The sequence below is a fragment of the Leptodactylus fuscus genome, chromosome 11 (genome assembly GCF_031893055.1).
Source record: "Leptodactylus fuscus isolate aLepFus1 chromosome 11, aLepFus1.hap2, whole genome shotgun sequence".
NCBI classification, from domain to species: domain Eukaryota; kingdom Metazoa; phylum Chordata; class Amphibia; order Anura; family Leptodactylidae; genus Leptodactylus; species Leptodactylus fuscus.
In genome coordinates this window covers 81,426,555-81,447,356 of record NC_134275.1, presented here as the reverse complement: position 1 = coordinate 81,447,356, position 20,802 = coordinate 81,426,555, and the positions used below count along the sequence as shown (strand labels likewise).

The window sequence follows — 20,802 nt, the reverse complement described above, 5'->3', positions numbered from 1 at the left end:
GTCAACGCCCTTTCATGTGGTGAGTGGGCGGAGTCAACTAGAGCGCGAGAGCTCGCCTTTTTTTGTAACGTCTCCCTCGGGCGCCATTTTGTGTAAGCCATCTCCTATGCTTCTCTACGAGTGGTCTTCAGAAAGATGGCGCCTGTTGACTAAACTACGCTGACTAACCCCCCCACACGTGTCTTATACGTTTTATAGGTCTGTGTCATGAGCTCGATAAAGCTTTTCTGACATTTTTAGACATAAACGCGATTAAGCCGAGTTACTAATGATGAAGCTGGGAGACGCTCGGACCCTGCGCAGTCTAAACGAACAGTTTACAGAAACATTGTTAATAAAGTTAATACAAAAACAACACAACTGTTAAGATATGAGGATTGTGCAATAGAGCTCGCGAGGCTGTGTGAGGAAAGACGGCGGGCTGGGAGGGGGTTTGTCAGTTTCTGTTTTGTTAATAAAGATTCATGAAGAAAAAAAATACAGTACTGTGGTTGGCAGATGTCACTGTGTTAGACTAGTCCTTCCCTCTCCAAGATGGCGGCCTCCTTGGGCAGGTTATGCGTGACGGGCGTGAGAGGACTTCTATGGAGCAGGGTAATGGGGGATTGATTGTAGTGCGGGGGTGTATGACTGTACTGTACCCCATAATACTGTGTCCTCCCTCATACCCGGGATATAGAGGTGTATGACTGTACTGTACCCCATAATACTGTGTGTCCTCCCCTCATACCCGGGATATAGAGGTGTATGACTGTACTGTACCCCATAATACTGTGTGTCCTCCCTCATACCCGGGATATAGAGGTGTATGTCTGTACTGTACCCCATAATACTGTGTGTCCTCCCTACATACCCGGGATATAGAGGTGTATGTCTGTACTGTACCCCATAATACTGTGTCCTCCCCTCATACCCGGGATATAGAGGTGTATGTCTGTACTGTACCCCATAATACTGTGTGTCCTCCCTACATACCCGGGATATAGAGGTGTATGTCTGCACTGTACCCCATAATACTGTGTGTCCTCCCTACATACCCGGGATATAGAGGTGTATGTCTGTACTGTACCCCATAATACTGTGTCCTCCCCTCATACCCGGCATATAGAGGTGTATGTCTGTACTGTACCCCATAATACTGTGTGTCCTCCCTACATACCCGGGATATAGAGGTGTATGTCTGTACTGTACCCCATAATACTGTGTGTCCTCCCCTCATACCCGGGATATAGAGGTGTATGTCTGTACTGTACCCCATAATACTGTGTGTCCTCCCTACATACCCGGGATATAGAGGTGTATGTCTGCACTGTACCCCATAATACTGTGTGTCCTCCCTACATACCCGGGATATAGAGGTGTATGTCTGTACTGTACCCCATAATACTGTGCGTCCTCCCCTCATACCCGGGATATAGAGGTGTATGTCTGTACTGTACCCCATAATACTGTGCGTCCTCCCCTCATACCCGGGATATAGAGGTGTATGTCTATACTGTACCCCATAATACTGTGTGTCCTCCCCTCATACCCGGGATATAGAGGTGTATGTCTGTACTGTACCCCATAATACTGTGTGTCCTCCCCTCATACCCGGGATATAGAGGTGTATGACTGTACTGTACCCCATAATACTGTGTGTCCTCCCCTCATACCCGGGATATAGAGGTGTATGACTGTACTGTACACCATAATACTGTGCGTCCTCCCCTCATACCCGGGATATAGAGGTGTATGTCTGTACTGTACCCCATAATACTGTGCGTCCTCCCCTCATACCCGGGATATAGAGGTGTATGTCTGTACTGTACCCCATAATACTGTGTGTCCTCTCCTCATACCCGGGATATAGAGGTGTATGACTGTACTGTACCCCATAATACTGTGTGTCCTCTCCTCATACCCGGGATATAGAGGTGTATGACTGTACTGTACACCATAATACTGTGCGTCCTCCCCTCATACCCGGGATATAGAGGTGTATGTCTGTACTGTACCCCATAATACTGTGCGTCCTCCCCTCATACCCGGGATATAGAGGTGTATGTCTGTGCTGTACCCCATAATACTGTGCGTCCTCCCCTCATACCCGGGATATAGAGGTGTATGTCTGTACTGTACCCCATAATACTGTGTGTCCTCCCCTCATACCCGGGATATAGAGGTGTATGTCTGTACTGTACCCCATAATACTGTGTGTCCTCTCCTCATACCCGGGATATAGAGGTGTATGTCTGCACTGTACCCCATAATACTGTGTCCTCCCCTCATACCCGGGATATAGAGGTGTATGTCTGTACTGTACCCCATAATACTGTGTGTCCTCCCCTCATACCCGGGATATAGAGGTGTATGTCTGTACTGTACCCCATAATACTGTGTGTCCTCCCCTCATACCCGGGATATAGAGGTGTATGTCTGTACTGTACCCCATAATACTGTGTGTCCTCCCCTCATACCCGGGATATAGAGGTGTATGTCTGTACTGTACCCCATAATACTGTGTCCTCCCCTCATACCCGGGATATAGAGGTGTATGTCTGTACTGTACCCCATAATACTGTGTGTCCTCCCCTCATACCCGGGATATAGAGGTGTATGTCTGTACTGTACCCCATAATACTGTGTGTCCTCCCTACATACCCGGGATATAGAGGTGTATGTCTGTACTGTACCCCATAATATTGTGTGTCCTCCCCTCATACCCGGGATATAGAGGTGTATGTCTGTACTGTACCCCATAATACTGTGTGTCCTCCCCTCATACCCGGGATATAGAGGTGTATGTCTGTACTGTACCCCATAATACTGTGTGTCCTCCCTACATACCCGGGATATAGAGGTGTATGTCTGTACTGTACCCCATAATACTGTGCTTCCTCCCCTCATACCCGGGATATAGAGGTGTATGTCTGTACTGTACCCCATAATACTGTGTGTCCTCCCCTCATACCCGGGATATAGAGGTGTATGTCTGTACTGTACCCCATAATACTGTGTGTCCTCCCTACATACCCGGGATATAGAGGTGTATGTCTGTACTGTACCCCATAATACTGTGTGTCCTCCCCTCATACCCGGGATATAGAGGTGTATGTCTGTACTGTACCCCATAATACTGTGTGTCCTCCCCTCATACCCGGGATATAGAGGTGTATGTCTGTACTGTACCCCATAATACTGTGTGTCCTCCCCTCATACCCGGGATATAGAGGTGTATGACTGTACTGTACCCCATAATACTGTGTGTCCTCCCTCATACCCGGGATATAGAGGTGTATGTCTGTACTGTACCCCATAATACTGTGTCCTCCCCTCATACCCGGGATATAGAGGTGTATGTCTGTACTGTACCCCATAATACTGTGTGTCCTCCCCTCATACCCGGGATATAGAGGTGTATGTCTGTACTGTACCCCATAATACTGTGTGTCCTCTCCTCATACCCGGGATATAGAGGTGTATGTCTGCACTGTACCCCATAATACTGTGTCCTCCCCTCATACCCGGGATATAGAGGTGTATGTCTGTACTGTACCCCATAATACTGTGTGTCCTCTCCTCATACCCGGGATATAGAGGTGTATGTCTGTACTGTACCCCATAATACTGTGTGTCCTCCCTACATACCCGGGATATAGAGGTGTATGTCTGTACTGTACCCCATAATACTGTGTGTCCTCCCTACATACCCGGGATATAGAGGTGTATGTCTGTACTGTACCCCATAATACTGTGTGTCCTCTCCTCATACCCGGGATATAGAGGTGTATGTCTGCACTGTACCCCATAATACTGTGTGTCCTCCCCTCATACCCGGGATATAGAGGTGTATGTCTGTACTGTACCCCATAATACTGTGTGTCCTCCCTCATACCCGGGATATAGAGGTGTATGTCTGTACTGTACCCCATAATACTGTGTCCTCCCCTCATACCCGGGATATAGAGGTGTATGTCTGTACTGTACCCCATAATACTGTGTGTCCTCCCCTCATACCCGGGATATAGAGGTGTATGTCTGTACTGTACCCCATAATACTGTGTCCTCCCCTCATACCCGGGATATAGAGGTGTATGTCTGTACTGTACCCCATAATACTGTGTGTCCTCTCCTCATACCCGGGATATAGAGGTGTATGTCTGTACTGTACCCCATAATACTGTGTGTCCTCCCTACATACCGGGGATATAGAGGTGTATGTCTGTACTGTACCCCATAATACTGTGTGTCCTCCCTACATACCCGGGATATAGAGGTGTATGTCTGTACTGTACCCCATAATACTGTGTGTCCTCCCCTCATACCCGGGATATAGAGGTGTATGTCTGTACTGTACCCCATAATACTGTGTGTCCTCCCCTCATACCCGGGATATAGAGGTGTATGACTGTACTGTACCCCATAATACTGTGTGTCCTCCCTCATACCGGGATATAGAGGTGTATGTCTGTACTGTACCCCATAATACTGTGTGTCCTCCCCTCATACCCGGGATATAGAGGTGTATGTCTGTACTGTACCCCATAATACTGTGTGTCCTCCCTCATACCCGGGATGTAGGGGTGTATGTACTGTACCCCATAATACTGTGTGCCCTCCCTACATACCCGGGATATAGAGGTGTATGTCTGTACTGTACCCCATAATACTGTGTGTCCTCCCCTCATACCCGGGATATAGAGGTGTATGTCTGTACTGTACCCCATAATACTGTGTCCTCCCCTCATACCCGGGATATAGAGGTGTATGTCTGTACTGTACCCCATAATACTGTGTGTCCTCCCTCATACCCGGGATGTAGGGGTGTATGTCTGTACTGTACCCCATAATACTGTGTCCTCCCCTCATACCCGGGATATAGAGGTGTATGTCTGTACTGTACCCCATAATACTGTGTGCCCTCCCTACATACCCGGGATATAGAGGTGTATGTCTGTACTGTACCCCATAATACTGTGTGTCCTCCCTACATACCGGGGATATAGAGGTGTATGTCTGTACTGTACCCCATAATACTGTGTGTCCTCCCTCATACCCGGGATATAGAGGTGTATGTCTGTACTGTACCCCATAATACTGTGTGTCCTCCCCTCATACCCGGGATATAGAGGTGTATGTCTGTACTGTACCCCATAATACTGTGTCCTCCCCTCATACCCGGGATATAGAGGTGTATGTCTGTACTGTACCCCATAATACTGTGTGTCCTCTCCTCATACCCGGGATATAGAGGTGTATGTCTGTACTGTACCCCATAATACTGTGTCCTCCCCTCATACCCGGGATATAGAGGTGTATGTCTGTACTGTACCCCATAATACTGTGTGTCCTCTCCTCATACCCGGGATATAGAGGTGTATGTCTGCACTGTACCCCATAATACTGTGTGTCCTCCCTACATACCGGGGATATAGAGGTGTATGTCTGTACTGTACCCCATAATACTGTGTGTCCTCTCCTCATACCCGGGATATAGAGGTGTATGTCTGCACTGTACCCCATAATACTGTGTGTCCTCCCTACATACCGGGGATATAGAGGTGTATGTCTGTACTGTACCCCATAATACTGTGTGTCCTCCCTCATACCGGGATATAGAGGTGTATGTCTGTACTGTACCCCATAATACTGTGTGTCCTCCCCTCATACCCGGGATATAGAGGTGTATGTCTGTACTGTACCCCATAATACTGTGTGTCCTCCCTCATACCCGGGATGTAGGGGTGTATGTACTGTACCCCATAATACTGTGTGCCCTCCCTACATACCCGGGATATAGAGGTGTATGTCTGTACTGTACCCCATAATACTGTGTCCTCCCCTCATACCCGGGATATAGAGGTGTATGTCTGTACTGTACCCCATAATACTGTGTGTCCTCCCTCATACCCGGGATGTAGGGGTGTATGTCTGTACTGTACCCCATAATACTGTGTCCTCCCCTCATACCCGGGATATAGAGGTGTATGTCTGTACTGTACCCCATAATACTGTGTGTCCTCCCTACATACCCGGGATATAGAGGTGTATGTCTGTACTGTACCCCATAATACTGTGCGTCCTCTCCTCATACCCGGGATATAGAGGTGTATGTCTGTACTGTACCCCATAATACTGTGTGTCCTCCCTACATACCGGGGATATAGAGGTGTATGTCTGTACTGTACCCCATAATACTGTGTGTCCTCCCTCATACCCGGGATATAGAGGTGTATGTCTGTACTGTACCCCATAATACTGTGTGTCCTCCCTCATACCCGGGATATAGAGGTGTATGTCTGTACTGTACCCCATAATACTGTGTGTCCTCCCTCATACCCGGGATATAGAGGTGTATGTCTGTACTGTACCCCATAATACTGTGTGTCCTCCCTACATACCCGGGATATAGAGGTGTATGTCTGTACTGTACCCCATAATACTGTGTGTCCTCCCTACATACCGGGGATATAGAGGTGTATGTCTGTACTGTACCCCATAATACTGTGTGTCCTCCCTCATACCCGGGATATAGAGGTGTATGACTGTACTGTACCCCATAATACTGTGTGTCCTCCCCTCATACCCGGGATATAGAGGTGTATGTCTGTACTGTACCCCATAATACTGTGTGTCCTCCCTCATACCCGGGATATAGAGGTGTATGTCTGTACTGTACCCCATAATACTGTGTGTCCTCCCCTCATACCCGGGATATAGAGGTGTATGTCTGTACTGTACCCCATAATACTGTGTGTCCTCCCTACATACCGGGGATATAGAGGTGTATGTCTGTACTGTACCCCATAATACTGTGTGTCCTCCCTCATACCCGGGATATAGAGGTGTATGTCTGTACTGTACCCCATAATACTGTGTGTCCTCCCTACATACCCGGGATATAGAGGTGTATGTCTGTACTGTACCCCATAATACTGTGTGTCCTCCCTACATACCCGGGATATAGAGGTGTATGTCTGTACTGTACCCCATAATACTGTGTGTCCTCCCCTCATACCCGGGATATAGAGGTGTATGTCTGTACTGTACCCCATAATACTGTGTGTCCTCCCTCATACCGGGATATAGAGGTGTATGTCTGTACTGTACCCCATAATACTGTGTGTCCTCCCCTCATACCCGGGATATAGAGGTGTATGTCTGTACTGTACCCCATAATACTGTGTGTCCTCCCTACATACCCGGGATATAGAGGTGTATGTCTGTACTGTACCCCATAATACTGTGTGTCCTCCCTACATACCCGGGATATAGAGGTGTATGTCTGTACTGTACCCCATAATACTGTGTGTCCTCCCTACATACCCGGGATATAGAGGTGTATGTCTGTACTGTACCCCATAATACTGTGTGTCCTCCCCTCATACCCGGGATATAGAGGTGTATGTCTGTACTGTACCCCATAATACTGTGTGTCCTCCCCTCATACCCGGGATATAGAGGTGTATGTCTGTACTGTACCCCATAATACTGTGTGTCCTCTCCTCATACCCGGGATATAGAGGTGTATGTCTGTACTGTACCCCATAATACTGTGCGTCCTCCCTACATACCCGGGATATAGAGGTGTATGTCTGTACTGTACCCCATAATACTGTGTGTCCTCACTATATACCCGGGATATAGAGGTGTATGTCTGTACTGTACCCCATAATACTGTGTGTCCTCACTATATACCCGGGATATAGAGGTGTATGTCTGTACTGTACCCCATAATACTGTGTGTCCTCCCTACATACCCGGGATATAGAGGTGTATGTCTGTACTGTACCCCATAATACTGTGTGTCCTCCCTCATACCCGGGATATAGAGGTGTATGTCTGTACTGTACCCCATAATACTGTGTGTCCTCACTATATACCCGGGATATAGAGGTGTATGTCTGTACTGTACCCCATAATACTGTGTGTCCTCCCTCATACCCGGGATATAGAGGTGTATGTCTGTACTGTACCCCATAATACTGTGTGTCCTCCCCTCATACCCGGGATATAGAGGTGTATGTCTGTACTGTACCCCATAATACTGTGTCCTCCCCTCATACCCGGGATATAGAGGTGTATGTCTGTACTGTACCCCATAATACTGTGTGTCCTCACTATATACCCGGGATATAGAGGTGTATGTCTGTACTGTACCCCATAATACTGTGTGTCCTCCCCTCATACCCGGGATATAGAGGTGTATGTCTGTACTGTACCCCATAATACTGTGTGTCCTCCCCTCATACCCGGGATATAGAGGTGTATGTCTGTACTGTACCCCATAATACTGTGTGCCCTCCCCTCATACCCAGGATATAGAGGTGTATGACTGTACTGTACCCCATAATACTGTGTGTCCTCCCTACATACCGGGGATATAGAGGTGTATGTCTGTACTGTACCCCATAATACTGTGTGTCCTCCCTACATACCGGGGATATAGAGGTGTATGTCTGTACTGTACCCCATAATACTGTGTGTCCTCCCCTCATACCCGGGATATAGAGGTGTATGTCTGTACTGTACCCCATAATACTGTGTGTCCTCTCCTCATACCCGGGATATAGAGGTGTATGTCTGTACTGTACCCCATAATACTGTGTGTCCTCCCCTCATACCCGGGATATAGAGGTGTATGTCTGTACTGTACCCCATAATACTGTGTGTCCTCCCCTCATACCCGGGATATAGAGGTGTATGACTGTACTGTACCCCATAATACTGTGTGTCCTCCCCTCATACCCGGGATATAGAGGTGTATGACTGTACTGTACCCCATAATACTGTGTGTCCTCCCTACATACCCGGGATATAGAGGTGTATGTCTGTACTGTACCCCATAATACTGTGTGTCCTCCCTACATACCCGGGATATAGAGGTGTATGTCTGTACTGTACCCCATAATACTGTGTGTCCTCACTATATACCCAGGATATAGAGGTGTATGTCTGTACTGTACCCCATAATACTGTGTGTCCTCCCCTCATACCCGGGATATAGAGGTGTATGACTGTACTGTACCCCATAATACTGTGTGTCGTCCCTACATACCCAGGATATAGAGGTGTATGTCTGTACTGTACCCCATAATACTGTGTGTCCTCCCCTCATACCCGGGATATAGAGGTGTATGTCTGTACTGTACCCCATAATACTGTGCGTCCTCCCTCATACCCGGGATATAGAGGTGTATGTCTGTACTGTACCCCATAATACTGTGTGTCCTCCCCTCATACCCGGGATATAGAGGTGTACGTCTGTACTGTACCCCATAATACTGTGTGTCCTCACTATATACCCGGGATATAGAGGTGTATGTCTGTACTGTACCCCATAATACTGTGTGTCCTCCCCTCATACCCGGGATATAGAGGTGTATGTCTGTACTGTACCCCATAATACTGTGTGTCCTCCCCTCATACCCAGGATATAGAGGTGTATGTCTGTACTGTACCCCATAATACTGTGTGTCCTCCCTACATACCCGGGATATAGAGGTGTATGTCTGTACTGTACCCCATAATACTGTGTGTCCTCCCTACATACCCGGGATATAGAGGTGTATGTCTGTACTGTACCCCATAATACTGTGTGTCCTCCCTACATACCCGGGATATAGAGGTGTATGTCTGTACTGTACCCCATAATACTGTGTGTCCTCCCCTCATACCCGGGATATAGAGGTGTATGTCTGTACTGTACCCCATAATACTGTGTGTCCTCCCCTCATACCCGGGATATAGAGGTGTATGACTGTACTGTACCCCATAATACTGTGTGTCCTCCCTACATACCCGGGATATAGAGGTGTATGTCTGTACTGTACCCCATAATACTGTGTGTCCTCCCTACATACCCGGGATATAGAGGTGTATGTCTGTACTGTACCCCATAATACTGTGTGTCCTCCCCTCATACCCGGGATATAGAGGTGTATGGCTGTACTGTACCCCATAATACTGTGTGTCCTCCCCTCATACCCGGGATATAGAGGTGTATGTCTGTACTGTACCCCATAATACTGTGTGTCCTCCCTACATACCCGGGATATAGAGGTGTATGTCTGTACTGTACCCCATAATACTGTGTGTCCTCCCTCATACCCGGGATATAGAGGTGTATGTCTGTACTGTACCCCATAATACTGTGTGTCCTCCCCTCATACCCGGGATATAGAGGTGTATGTCTGTACTGTACCCCATAATACTGTGTGTCCTCTCCTCATACCCGGGATATAGAGGTGTATGACTGTACTGTACCCCATAATACTGTGTGTCCTCCCTACATACCCGGGATATAAAGGTGTATGTCTGTACTGTACCCCATAATACTGTGTGTCCTCCCTACATACCCGGGATATAGAGGTGTATGTCTGTACTGTACCCCATAATACTGTGTGTCCTCTCCTCATACCCGGGATATAGAGGTGTATGTCTGTACTGTACCCCATAATACTGTGTCCTCCCCTCATACCCGGGATATAGAGGTGTATGTCTGTACTGTACCCCATAATACTGTGTGTCCTCCCTACATACCCGGGATATAGAGGTGTATGTCTGTACTGTACCCCATAATACTGTGTGTCCTCCCCTCATACCCGGGATATAGAGGTGTATGTCTGTACTGTACCCCATAATACTGTGTGTCCTCTCCTCATACCCGGGATATAGAGGTGTATGACTGTACTGTACCCCATAATACTGTGTGTCCTCCCCTCATACCCGGGATATAGAGGTGTATGTCTGTACTGTACCCCATAATACTGTGTGTCCTCACTATATACCCGGGATATAGAGGTGTATGTCTGTACTGTACCCCATAATACTGTGTGTCCTCCCTACATACCCGGGATATAGAGGTGTATGTCTGTACTGTACCCCATAATACTGTGTGTCCTCCCTACATACCCGGGATATAGAGGTGTATGTCTGTACTGTACCCCATAATACTGTGTCCTCCCCTCATACCCGGGATATAGAGGTGTATGTCTGTACTGTACCCCATAATACTGTGTGTCCTCACTATATACCCGGGATATAGAGGTGTATGTCTGTACTGTACCCCATAATACTGTGTGTCCTCCCCTCATACCCGGGATATAGAGGTGTATGTCTGTACTGTACCCCATAATACTGTGTGCCCTCCCCTCATACCCGGGATATAGAGGTGTATGTCTGTACTGTACCCCATAATACTGTGTGTCCTCCCCTCATACCCGGGATATAGAGGTGTATGTCTGTACTGTACCCCATAATACTGTGTGCCCTCCCCTCATACCCGGGATATAGAGGTGTATGTCTGTACTGTACCCCATAATACTGTGTCCTCCCCTCATACCCGGGATATAGAGGTGTATGGCTGTACTGTACCCCATAATACTGTGTGCCCTCTCCTCATACCCGGGATATAGAGGTGTATGTCTGTACTGTACCCCATAATACTGTGTGTCCTCCCCTCATACCCAGGATATAGAGGTGTATGTCTGTACTGTACCCCATAATACTGTGTGTCCTCCCCTCATACCCAGGATATAGAGGTGTATGTCTGTACTGTACCCCATAATACTGTGTGTCCTCCCCTCATACCCGGGATATAGAGGTGTATGACTGTACTGTACCCCATAATACTGTGTGTCCTCCCTACATACCCGGGATATAGAGGTGTATGTCTGTACTGTACCCCATAATACTGTGTGTCCTCCCTACATACCCGGGATATAGAGGTGTATGTCTGTACTGTACCCCATAATACTGTGTGTCCTCCCTACATACCCGGGATATAGAGGTGTATGTCTGTACTGTACCCCATAATACTGTGTGTCCTCCCCTCATACCCGGGATATAGAGGTGTATGTCTGTACTGTACCCCATAATACTGTGTGTCCTCCCCTCATACCCGGGATATAGAGGTGTATGTCTGTACTGTACCCCATAATACTGTGTGTCCTCTCCTCATACCCGGGATATAGAGGTGTATGTCTGTACTGTACCCCATAATACTGTGTGTCCTCCCCTCATACCCGGGATATAGAGGTGTATGTCTGTACTGTACCCCATAATACTGTGTGTCCTCCCTACATACCGGGGATATAGAGGTGTATGTCTGTACTGTACCCCATAATACTGTGTGTCCTCCCTACATACCCGGGATATAGAGGTGTATGTCTGTACTGTACCCCATAATACTGTGTCCTCCCCTCATACCCGGGATATAGAGGTGTATGTCTGTACTGTACCCCATAATACTGTGTGTCCTCACTATATACCCGGGATATAGAGGTGTATGTCTGTACTGTACCCCATAATACTGTGTGTCCTCCCCTCATACCCGGGATATAGAGGTGTATGTCTGTACTGTACCCCATAATACTGTGTGCCCTCCCCTCATACCCGGGATATAGAGGTGTATGTCTGTACTGTACCCCATAATACTGTGTGTCCTCCCCTCATACCCGGGATATAGAGGTGTATGTCTGTACTGTACCCCATAATACTGTGTGCCCTCCCCTCATACCCGGGATATAGAGGTGTATGTCTGTACTGTACCCCATAATACTGTGTCCTCCCCTCATACCCGGGATATAGAGGTGTATGGCTGTACTGCACCCCATAATACTGTGTGCCCTCTCCTCATACCCGGGATATAGAGGTGTATGTCTGTACTGTACCCCATAATACTGTGTGTCCTCCCCTCATACCCGGGATATAGAGGTGTATGACTGTACTGTACCCCATAATACTGTGTGTCCTCCCTACATACCCGGGATATAGAGGTGTATGTCTGTACTGTACCCCATAATACTGTGTGTCCTCCCTACATACCCGGGATATAGAGGTGTATGTCTGTACTGTACCCCATAATACTGTGTGTCCTCCCTACATACCCGGGATATAGAGGTGTATGTCTGTACTGTACCCCATAATACTGTGTGTCCTCCCCTCATACCCGGGATATAGAGGTGTATGTCTGTACTGTACCCCATAATACTGTGTGTCCTCCCCTCATACCCGGGATATAGAGGTGTATGTCTGTACTGTACCCCATAATACTGTGTGTCCTCTCCTCATACCCGGGATATAGAGGTGTATGTCTGTACTGTACCCCATAATACTGTGTGTCCTCCCCTCATACCCGGGATATAGAGGTGTATGTCTGTACTGTACCCCATAATACTGTGTGTCCTCCCTACATACCCGGGATATAGAGGAGTATGTCTGTACTGTACCCCATAATACTGTGTGTCCTCCCTACATACCCGGGATATAGAGGTGTATGTCTGTACTGTACCCCATAATACTGTGTGTCCTCTCCTCATACCCGGGATATAGAGGTGTATGTCTGTACTGTACCCCATAATACTGTGTGCCCTCCCCTCATACCCGGGATATAGAGGTGTATGTCTGTACTGTACCCCATAATACTGTGTGTCCTCCCTACATACCCGGGATATAGAGGTGTATGTCTGTACTGTACCCCATAATACTGTGTGTCCTCCCTACATACCGGGGATATAGAGGTGTATGTCTGCACTGTACCCCATAATACTGTGTGTCCTCCCCTCATACCCGGGATATAGAGGTGTATGTCTGTACTGTACCCCATAATACTGTGTGTCCTCCCTCATACCCGGGATATAGAGGTGTATGTCTGTACTGTACCCCATAATACTGTGTGTCCTCCCCTCATACCCGGGATATAGAGGTGTATGTCTGTACTGTACCCCATAATACTGTGTGTCCTCCCCTCATACCCGGGATATAGAGGTGTATGTCTGTACTGTACCCCATAATACTGTGTGTCCTCCCTCATACCCGGGATATAGAGGTGTATGTCTGTACTGTACCCCATAATACTGTGTGTCCTCCCCTCATACCCGGGATATAGAGGTGTATGTCTGTACTGTACCCCATAATACTGTGTGTCCTCTCCTCATACCCGGGATATAGAGGTGTATGACTGTACTGTACCCCATAATACTGTGTGTCCTCCCCTCATACCCGGGATATAGAGGTGTATGTCTGTACTGTACCCCATAATACTGTGTGTCCTCCCTACATACCCGGGATATAGAGGTGTATGTCTGTACTGTACCCCATAATACTGTGTGTCCTCCCCTCATACCCGGCATATAGAGGTGTATGTCTGTACTGTACCCCATAATACTGTGTGTCCTCCCCTCATACCCGGGATATAGAGGTGTATGTCTGTACTGTACCCCATAATACTGTGTGTCCTCCCTACATACCCGGGATATAGAGGTGTATGTCTGTACTGTACCCCATAATACTGTGTGTCCTCCCCTCATACCCGGGATATAGAGGTGTATGTCTGTACTGTACCCCATAATACTGTGTGTCCTCCCCTCATACCCGGGATATAGAGGTGTATGACTGTACTGTACCCCATAATACTGTGTGTCCTCCCTCATACCCGGGATATAGAGGTGTATGTCTGTACTGTACCCCATAATACTGTGTGTCCTCCCTCATACCCGGGATATAGAGGTGTATGTCTGTACTGTACCCCATAATACTGTGTGTCCTCACTATATACCCGGGATATAGAGGTGTATGTCTGTACTGTACCCCATAATACTGTGTGTCCTCCCTACATACCCGGGATATAGAGGTGTATGTCTGTACTGTACCCCATAATACTGTGTGTCCTCCCTACATACCCGGGATATAGAGGTGTATGTCTGTACTGTACCCCATAATACTGTGTCCTCCCCTCATACCCGGGATATAGAGGTGTATGTCTGTACTGTACCCCATAATACTGTGTGTCCTCCCCTCATACCCGGGATATAGAGGTGTATGTCTGTACTGTACCCCATAATACTGTGTGTCCTCACTATATACCCGGGATATAGAGGTGTATGTCTGTACTGTACCCCATAATACTGTGTGTCCTCCCTCATACCCGGGATATAGAGGTGTATGTCTGTACTGTACCCCATAATACTGTGTGTCCTCCCCTCATACCCGGGATATAGAGGTGTATGTCTGTACTGTACCCCATAATACTGTGTGCCCTCCCCTCATACCCGGGATATAGAGGTGTATGTCTGTACTGTACCCCATAATACTGTGTGTCCTCCCCTCATACCCGGGATATAGAGGTGTATGTCTGTACTGTACCCCATAATACTGTGTGTCCTCACTATATACCCGGGATATAGAGGTGTATGTCTGTACTGTACCCCATAATACTGTGTGTCCTCCCTACATACCCGGGATATAGAGGTGTATGTCTGTACTGTACCCCATAATACTGTGTGTCCTCCCTACATACCCGGGATATAGAGGTGTATGTCTGTACTGTACCCCATAATACTGTGTCCTCCCCTCATACCCGGGATATAGAGGTGTATGTCTGTACTGTACCCCATAATACTGTGTCCTCCCCTCATACCCGGGATATAGAGGTGTATGTCTGTACTGTACCCCATAATACTGTGTGTCCTCACTATATACCCGGGATATAGAGGTGTATGTCTGTACTGTACCCCATAATACTGTGTGTCCTCCCTCATACCCGGGATATAGAGGTGTATGTCTGTACTGTACCCCATAATACTGTGTGTCCTCCCCTCATACCCGGGATATAGAGGTATGTCTGTACTGTACCCCATAATACTGTGTGTCCTCACTATATACCCGGGATATAGAGGTGTATGTCTGTACTGTACCCCATAATACTGTGTGTCCTCCCCTCATACCCGGGATATAGAGGTGTATGTCTGTACTGTACCCCATAATACTGTGTGTCCTCTCCTCATACCCGGGATATAGAGGTGTATGACTGTACTGTACCCCATAATACTGTGTGCCCTCCCCTCATACCCGGGATATAGAGGTGTATGTCTGTACTGTACCCCATAATACTGTGTGCCCTCCCCTCATACCCGGGATATAGAGGTGTATGTCTGTACTGTACCCCATAATACTGTGTGTCCTCCCCTCATACCCGGGATATAGAGGTGTATGTCTGTACTGTACCCCATAATACTGTGTGCCCTCCCCTCATACCCGGGATATAGAGGTGTATGTCTGTACTGTACCCCATAATACTGTGTCCTCCCCTCATACCCGGGATATAGAGGTGTATGGCTGTACTGTACCCCATAATACTGTGTGCCCTCTCCTCATACCCGGGATATAGAGGTGTATGTCTGTACTGTACCCCATAATACTGTGTGTCCTCCCTACATACCCGGGATATAGAGGTGTATGTCTGTACTGTACCCCATAATACTGTGTGTCCTCTCCTCATACCCGGGATATAGAGGTGTATGACTGTACTGTACCCCATAATACTGTGTGTCCTCTCCTCATACCCGGGATATAGAGGTGTATGACTGTACTGTACACCATAATACTGTGCGTCCTCCCCTCATACCCGGGATATAGAGGTGTATGTCTGTACTGTACCCCATAATACTGTGTGTCCTCTCCTCATACCCGGGATATAGAGGTGTATGTCTGTACTGTACCCCATAATACTGTGTGTCCTCCCTACATACCCGGGATATAGAGGTGTATGTCTGTACTGTACCCCATAATACTGTGTGTCCTCCCCTCATACCCGGGATATAGAGGTGTATGTCTGTACTGTACCCCATAATACTGTGTCCTCCCCTCATACCCGGGATATAGAGGTGTATGTCTGTACTGTACCCCATAATACTGTGTGTCCTCCCCTCATACCCGGGATATAGAGGTGTATGTCTGTACTGTACCCCATAATACTGTGTCCTCCCCTCATACCCGGGATATAGAGGTGTATGTCTGTACTGTACCCCATAATACTGTGTGTCCTCCCTACATACCCGGGATATAGAGGTGTATGTCTGTACTGTACCCCATAATACTGTGTGTCCTCCCTACATACCCGGGATATAGAGGTGTATGTCTGTACTGTACCCCATAATACTGTGTGTCCTCCCCTCATACCCGGGATATAGAGGTGTATGTCTGTACTGTACCCCATAATACTGTGTGTCCTCCCTACATACCCGGGATATAGAGGTGTATGTCTGTACTGTACCCCATAATACTGTGTGTCCTCACTATATACCCGGGATATAGAGGTGTATGTCTGTACTGTACCCCATAATACTGTGTGTTCTCCTTGTAGACCCCGGCATCAGCACTGCCCCTTGGGGTCCGCTCCCTCTGTAGCCCCCCTGAGGAGTTTGATGTGGCCTCTCGTTATAAGGAGCATCCCTGGGAGTATCTGAGCAGTGAAGGTAAGCCATTGCTCTCTGTTATCAGCTGTATCTGGTTGGGAGAGGCTGGGGGAGGTGTTTATTTGAGGATGTATTTACACGGTGCAGTTTTTGGTGCATTTCTTTATTTTAATCACCATACACACTTATTTTCACCTGCAGTTTTTTTCTCCAGCGCAGTTTTCACTTCGCAGTGTGAATGCACCTTCAGTGCGGGTTCTCATGTGTTGTAATTCTCTGCCGGGGTGATATACTGGCTGACTGAGCGGATATACACGGAGTTGACAGCACATGCGTGTCCTTACATGTTATCATTTCCCCTCTGCAGAGTACTTGGAGCGTTATGGACAGAGAAATGTCTGGGCCGACTACAGAAGAAACCACAAGGGATCGATCCCACCGCAGAAAACCCGAAAAACCTGCATTGTAAGTCTTTGGGAGGATTGAATGGATGTGTGGTCAGTAGTTATAGGAATAGAAGTGCTATTGATGTATAGGAGCACCTATAGACTAGTCCTGTGACTCAGGAGCAGATAACCCCCACAGGACAGGGGTCCGGGGAGATATGGGAACAGGGTTGTCAAGGCCGTCACTGGAGTCCCTGCATATATTGCACTTTGCCAGGCGACGTATCTGCAGCATGCTCATAGTATTGCACATGTGAGGACAGTATGCATTGTAATACATAGGGGAAATCTATGGCAAGTCTGGAAGTGAAGGTGCAATATACAGGATTTGCTGCAGATACATGGAGGAAATGATCCAGCTTTCCTGGGTCTGGCTGTATAGTTACCAGTATTAGTCAGCTGTATTTATGAGAGGCGTGCTGTCCCTGCCCCAGGGGGTGGAGCGGGGTCACACCTCTCATTCATATAGCTGTTGTTTAAGTAAGATTTCAGATGTGAAGGGACTCTCGTAGAAGAGTCATCGCTATCTCCTGGCTACCTACTTAAGCATTCTCAGCAGGGGAACATTACATTGGCTTTGCTAGGACTCCTGAACCTGTTCTGATTTACAGGGTCTCAAAGAGTATGATAATTAACCAGGGGGTTCCCACAGGGGTGCCCAGGTAGGGTCACTAGAGTACGTATACCAGGGCGCCAACATAGAGCTGAACTTCTGATGAGTGCAAAGTGTTAAAGCTCCTCCATACCGGCGTATACTTGAGAATCTTTCCGTAGAAAGTGAGATACTGTAGAGGGATATTGGGATGCCAAGTATAAGGGGATCAAAGACTTGGCGATAGGTAAAAGTTGAAGCCAGAGTCGCTTGGGAGACCGGGGGAGAGGATGGGGCCACAAATTCAAAAAATATGCCTACAGGGGTCAGAGGTTTAGAGAGTCCGCAAACCTGGTTCAAAACCCACTGAATGAGCAACCAGAAGGGGGATATAGTTTGGCATTCCCACCAAATATGCAGATCGGAGCCTGGGGGCCTTATGGCAGCGCCAACGCAAAGGGGAAGCCTCAGGATAGAACTTATGGATTACGATGGGCGTTTTATACCATTTGATGACCAACTTAAAGCTCGACTCTTGCAAGCGTACACCTTTAGAACTAGGGCCAAGGAGCGCTTGAGGACAGAGAATATTTCTTTGGGTGTGAGGGACATTTGAAGTTCTTCCTCCCATTTTAGCACATATGGGGGAAGCGCCGTGCCTAGTTCACACAGACGGTTGGAGTAAAGAGTAGAGCGAGGCCTTGGTGTACTTTGCATCCAGAGCAGAAGCTTCTGTAGCCATGAAGTAGTGCGAGTGCGAGACCCCAGCCTCAGCGCCCCCAGGTATAGCGCCTTAATAGATTGATAGGTTAGAAAATTAGTCTGGAAGGAGCGGGGGTGCTGTGTGCGCTCAGGGTAAGAAGGAAAAGCCCCATTAATTAGTATGGAGTCGTAAGGAAGCCGTCCAACACGCTTCAGCACAATGGGAGCAGAGGCTGGGGTCATGAACGGACATGAGAGGCCTGGCGGTAGAGAAACTACTCGCCGCACCCACTGCCATGATGCCTGATGTTAACAGCGCCCCCTCTTTTGTACTGGTGATGTCTGGTATTGCGCCTCATTCAATGATCCTGCAGTAACTATTTTGTCTTATGTTACAGCGAGGAGATAAAGTTTGTGGGAATCCCTGCCCTATCTGCCGGGACCAGAATCTCGGCGTGGATTACCGGGTGAGTCGGCTCTTATGGGTGCGGCGACTATTGTGTGACCCGTCTCTTTAACTATGTCAGATTCTCCCACACTGGCCCAGTGACTATAGGGTTTATTATGTTCCTGCAGAATGTGAAGTTGCTGCAGCAGTTCATCTGTCCGCACACCGGAGCCATCTATGACCCTACCAGAACAGGTTTGTCACTGACTACTCAGCGTGACTCAGGGCGTGGGAATCCGCCTATCCAGCTAATTCATGTATTTATGTCCTAGGTGTGTGCATGAAGCAATACAAGCGTCTGGTGCAGGCCATCACTGAGGCTCAGGATCATGGTGAGAGGACCCGGCCCCTCCGAAATGATTTCTAGATATAGGAAATGTTTATTCTCTTATAGCTCCAACACGTTCCATAGCGCACAAAATATTCATCTTGGGAAAGCACTTTCTGGCCTCTGTTGTGCGGATAGGGGCCTGTGAATAGTTCAAAGGGGATTTATGGGGCTAAATATCAGATCTTTAGGAGTCCAACACTGTCGACAATCAGCCGTTTGACAAGGTTGTAGGTGTCGGAGCGTTGCAGCGCCTTCCTTGTATAGTGTCCGCGCTTGGAATTGCAGTTTGGCTCCTCCTCTGAATGAGACTGAGCCATATATGGGCCACATGACTGATAGGCAGTGGTACTGTGGGGGCCCCCAGGTATTAAACCCCTCTAAACTGATAGGTCATCGATATTAGTCCCTCATTCTTGTAATGGTGGTGGTCCCAAAAATTCTAAATAAATGCCCATTGACTATCGTTTCTCTTCCCATTTGTAGGTTTCCTCCCAGTAGTAATCCAGCATAAGGACATAACCTTCGGAGACTACTCTCGGGACCACGGTGCGGTGGCACAAACCCCTCCGGTCCCAGCAGGTCCCTGGTATTCCTGGTACGAGTGGCAAGAGCCATCCGAAAAAGACGTGGCGCGGTTACAGAAGCTGTACAAGCCGTACTGGAAGCAGATGAGGGGGGAGCAGTGAGAAGGCAATGACGTGGTTAACGCTGGGTGTCTTTTATATTTTCTGTATGTGACATTGAATAAAGTGATAGGTCTGGTTAGAATGACAGCGGGTGCAACTAATGGAGTCCCTGTAATATGCCAGTCACACGAGACCGCAGGGGGTTGAACTCTGTGATGTGACACTTATTGCCTACCCACAGGATAGGAGATACATGTCCATACTTTGACAACCCCTTTTAGAGTGTCAGCTCTTTAGACGAACTGCAGTATTACAAAGCACCAATGTAAATTGCAAGGTTCTAAAATACAGGAAAGTACCTAAATCTCTGGGAAAACTCTCCAGAAGTTGTCAGAAGTAACTATAACTGATCCATTTCTGGGCTCACGTTGTTAGGATGCAGCTAGGACTTGCCGTAGGTGGGATGAGCAATCCGAA

General features: G+C 47.8%; 1 protein-coding gene across 1 annotated transcript; it reads left to right on the top strand.

The window, feature by feature from the left end:
- Nucleotides 1-493: 493 nt before the first annotated feature.
- MRPS18B (mitochondrial ribosomal protein S18B) lies at nt 494-20,472 on the top strand. The gene is made up of 7 exons (XM_075259210.1): nt 494-594; nt 17,129-17,240; nt 17,548-17,645; nt 19,319-19,387; nt 19,497-19,563; nt 19,641-19,700; nt 20,183-20,472. The coding sequence occupies exons 1-7, from the start codon at nt 535-537 to the stop codon at nt 20,383-20,385; spliced, it is 669 nt and encodes a 222-aa protein (XP_075115311.1). The 5' UTR covers nt 494-534; the 3' UTR covers nt 20,386-20,472.
- Nucleotides 20,473-20,802: the final 330 nt, after the last annotated feature.

Coding starts and splice junctions, on each gene's coding strand:
- MRPS18B (XM_075259210.1), top strand. CDS start 535: ATGGCGGCCTCCTTGGGCAGGTTATGCGTGACGGGCGTGAGAGGACTT. Junction 17,646..19,318: donor AAACCCGAAAAACCTGCATT/GTAAGTCTTTGG, acceptor CTTATGTTACAG/CGAGGAGATAAAGTTTGTGG. Junction 19,388..19,496: donor ATCTCGGCGTGGATTACCGG/GTGAGTCGGCTC, acceptor ATGTTCCTGCAG/AATGTGAAGTTGCTGCAGCA.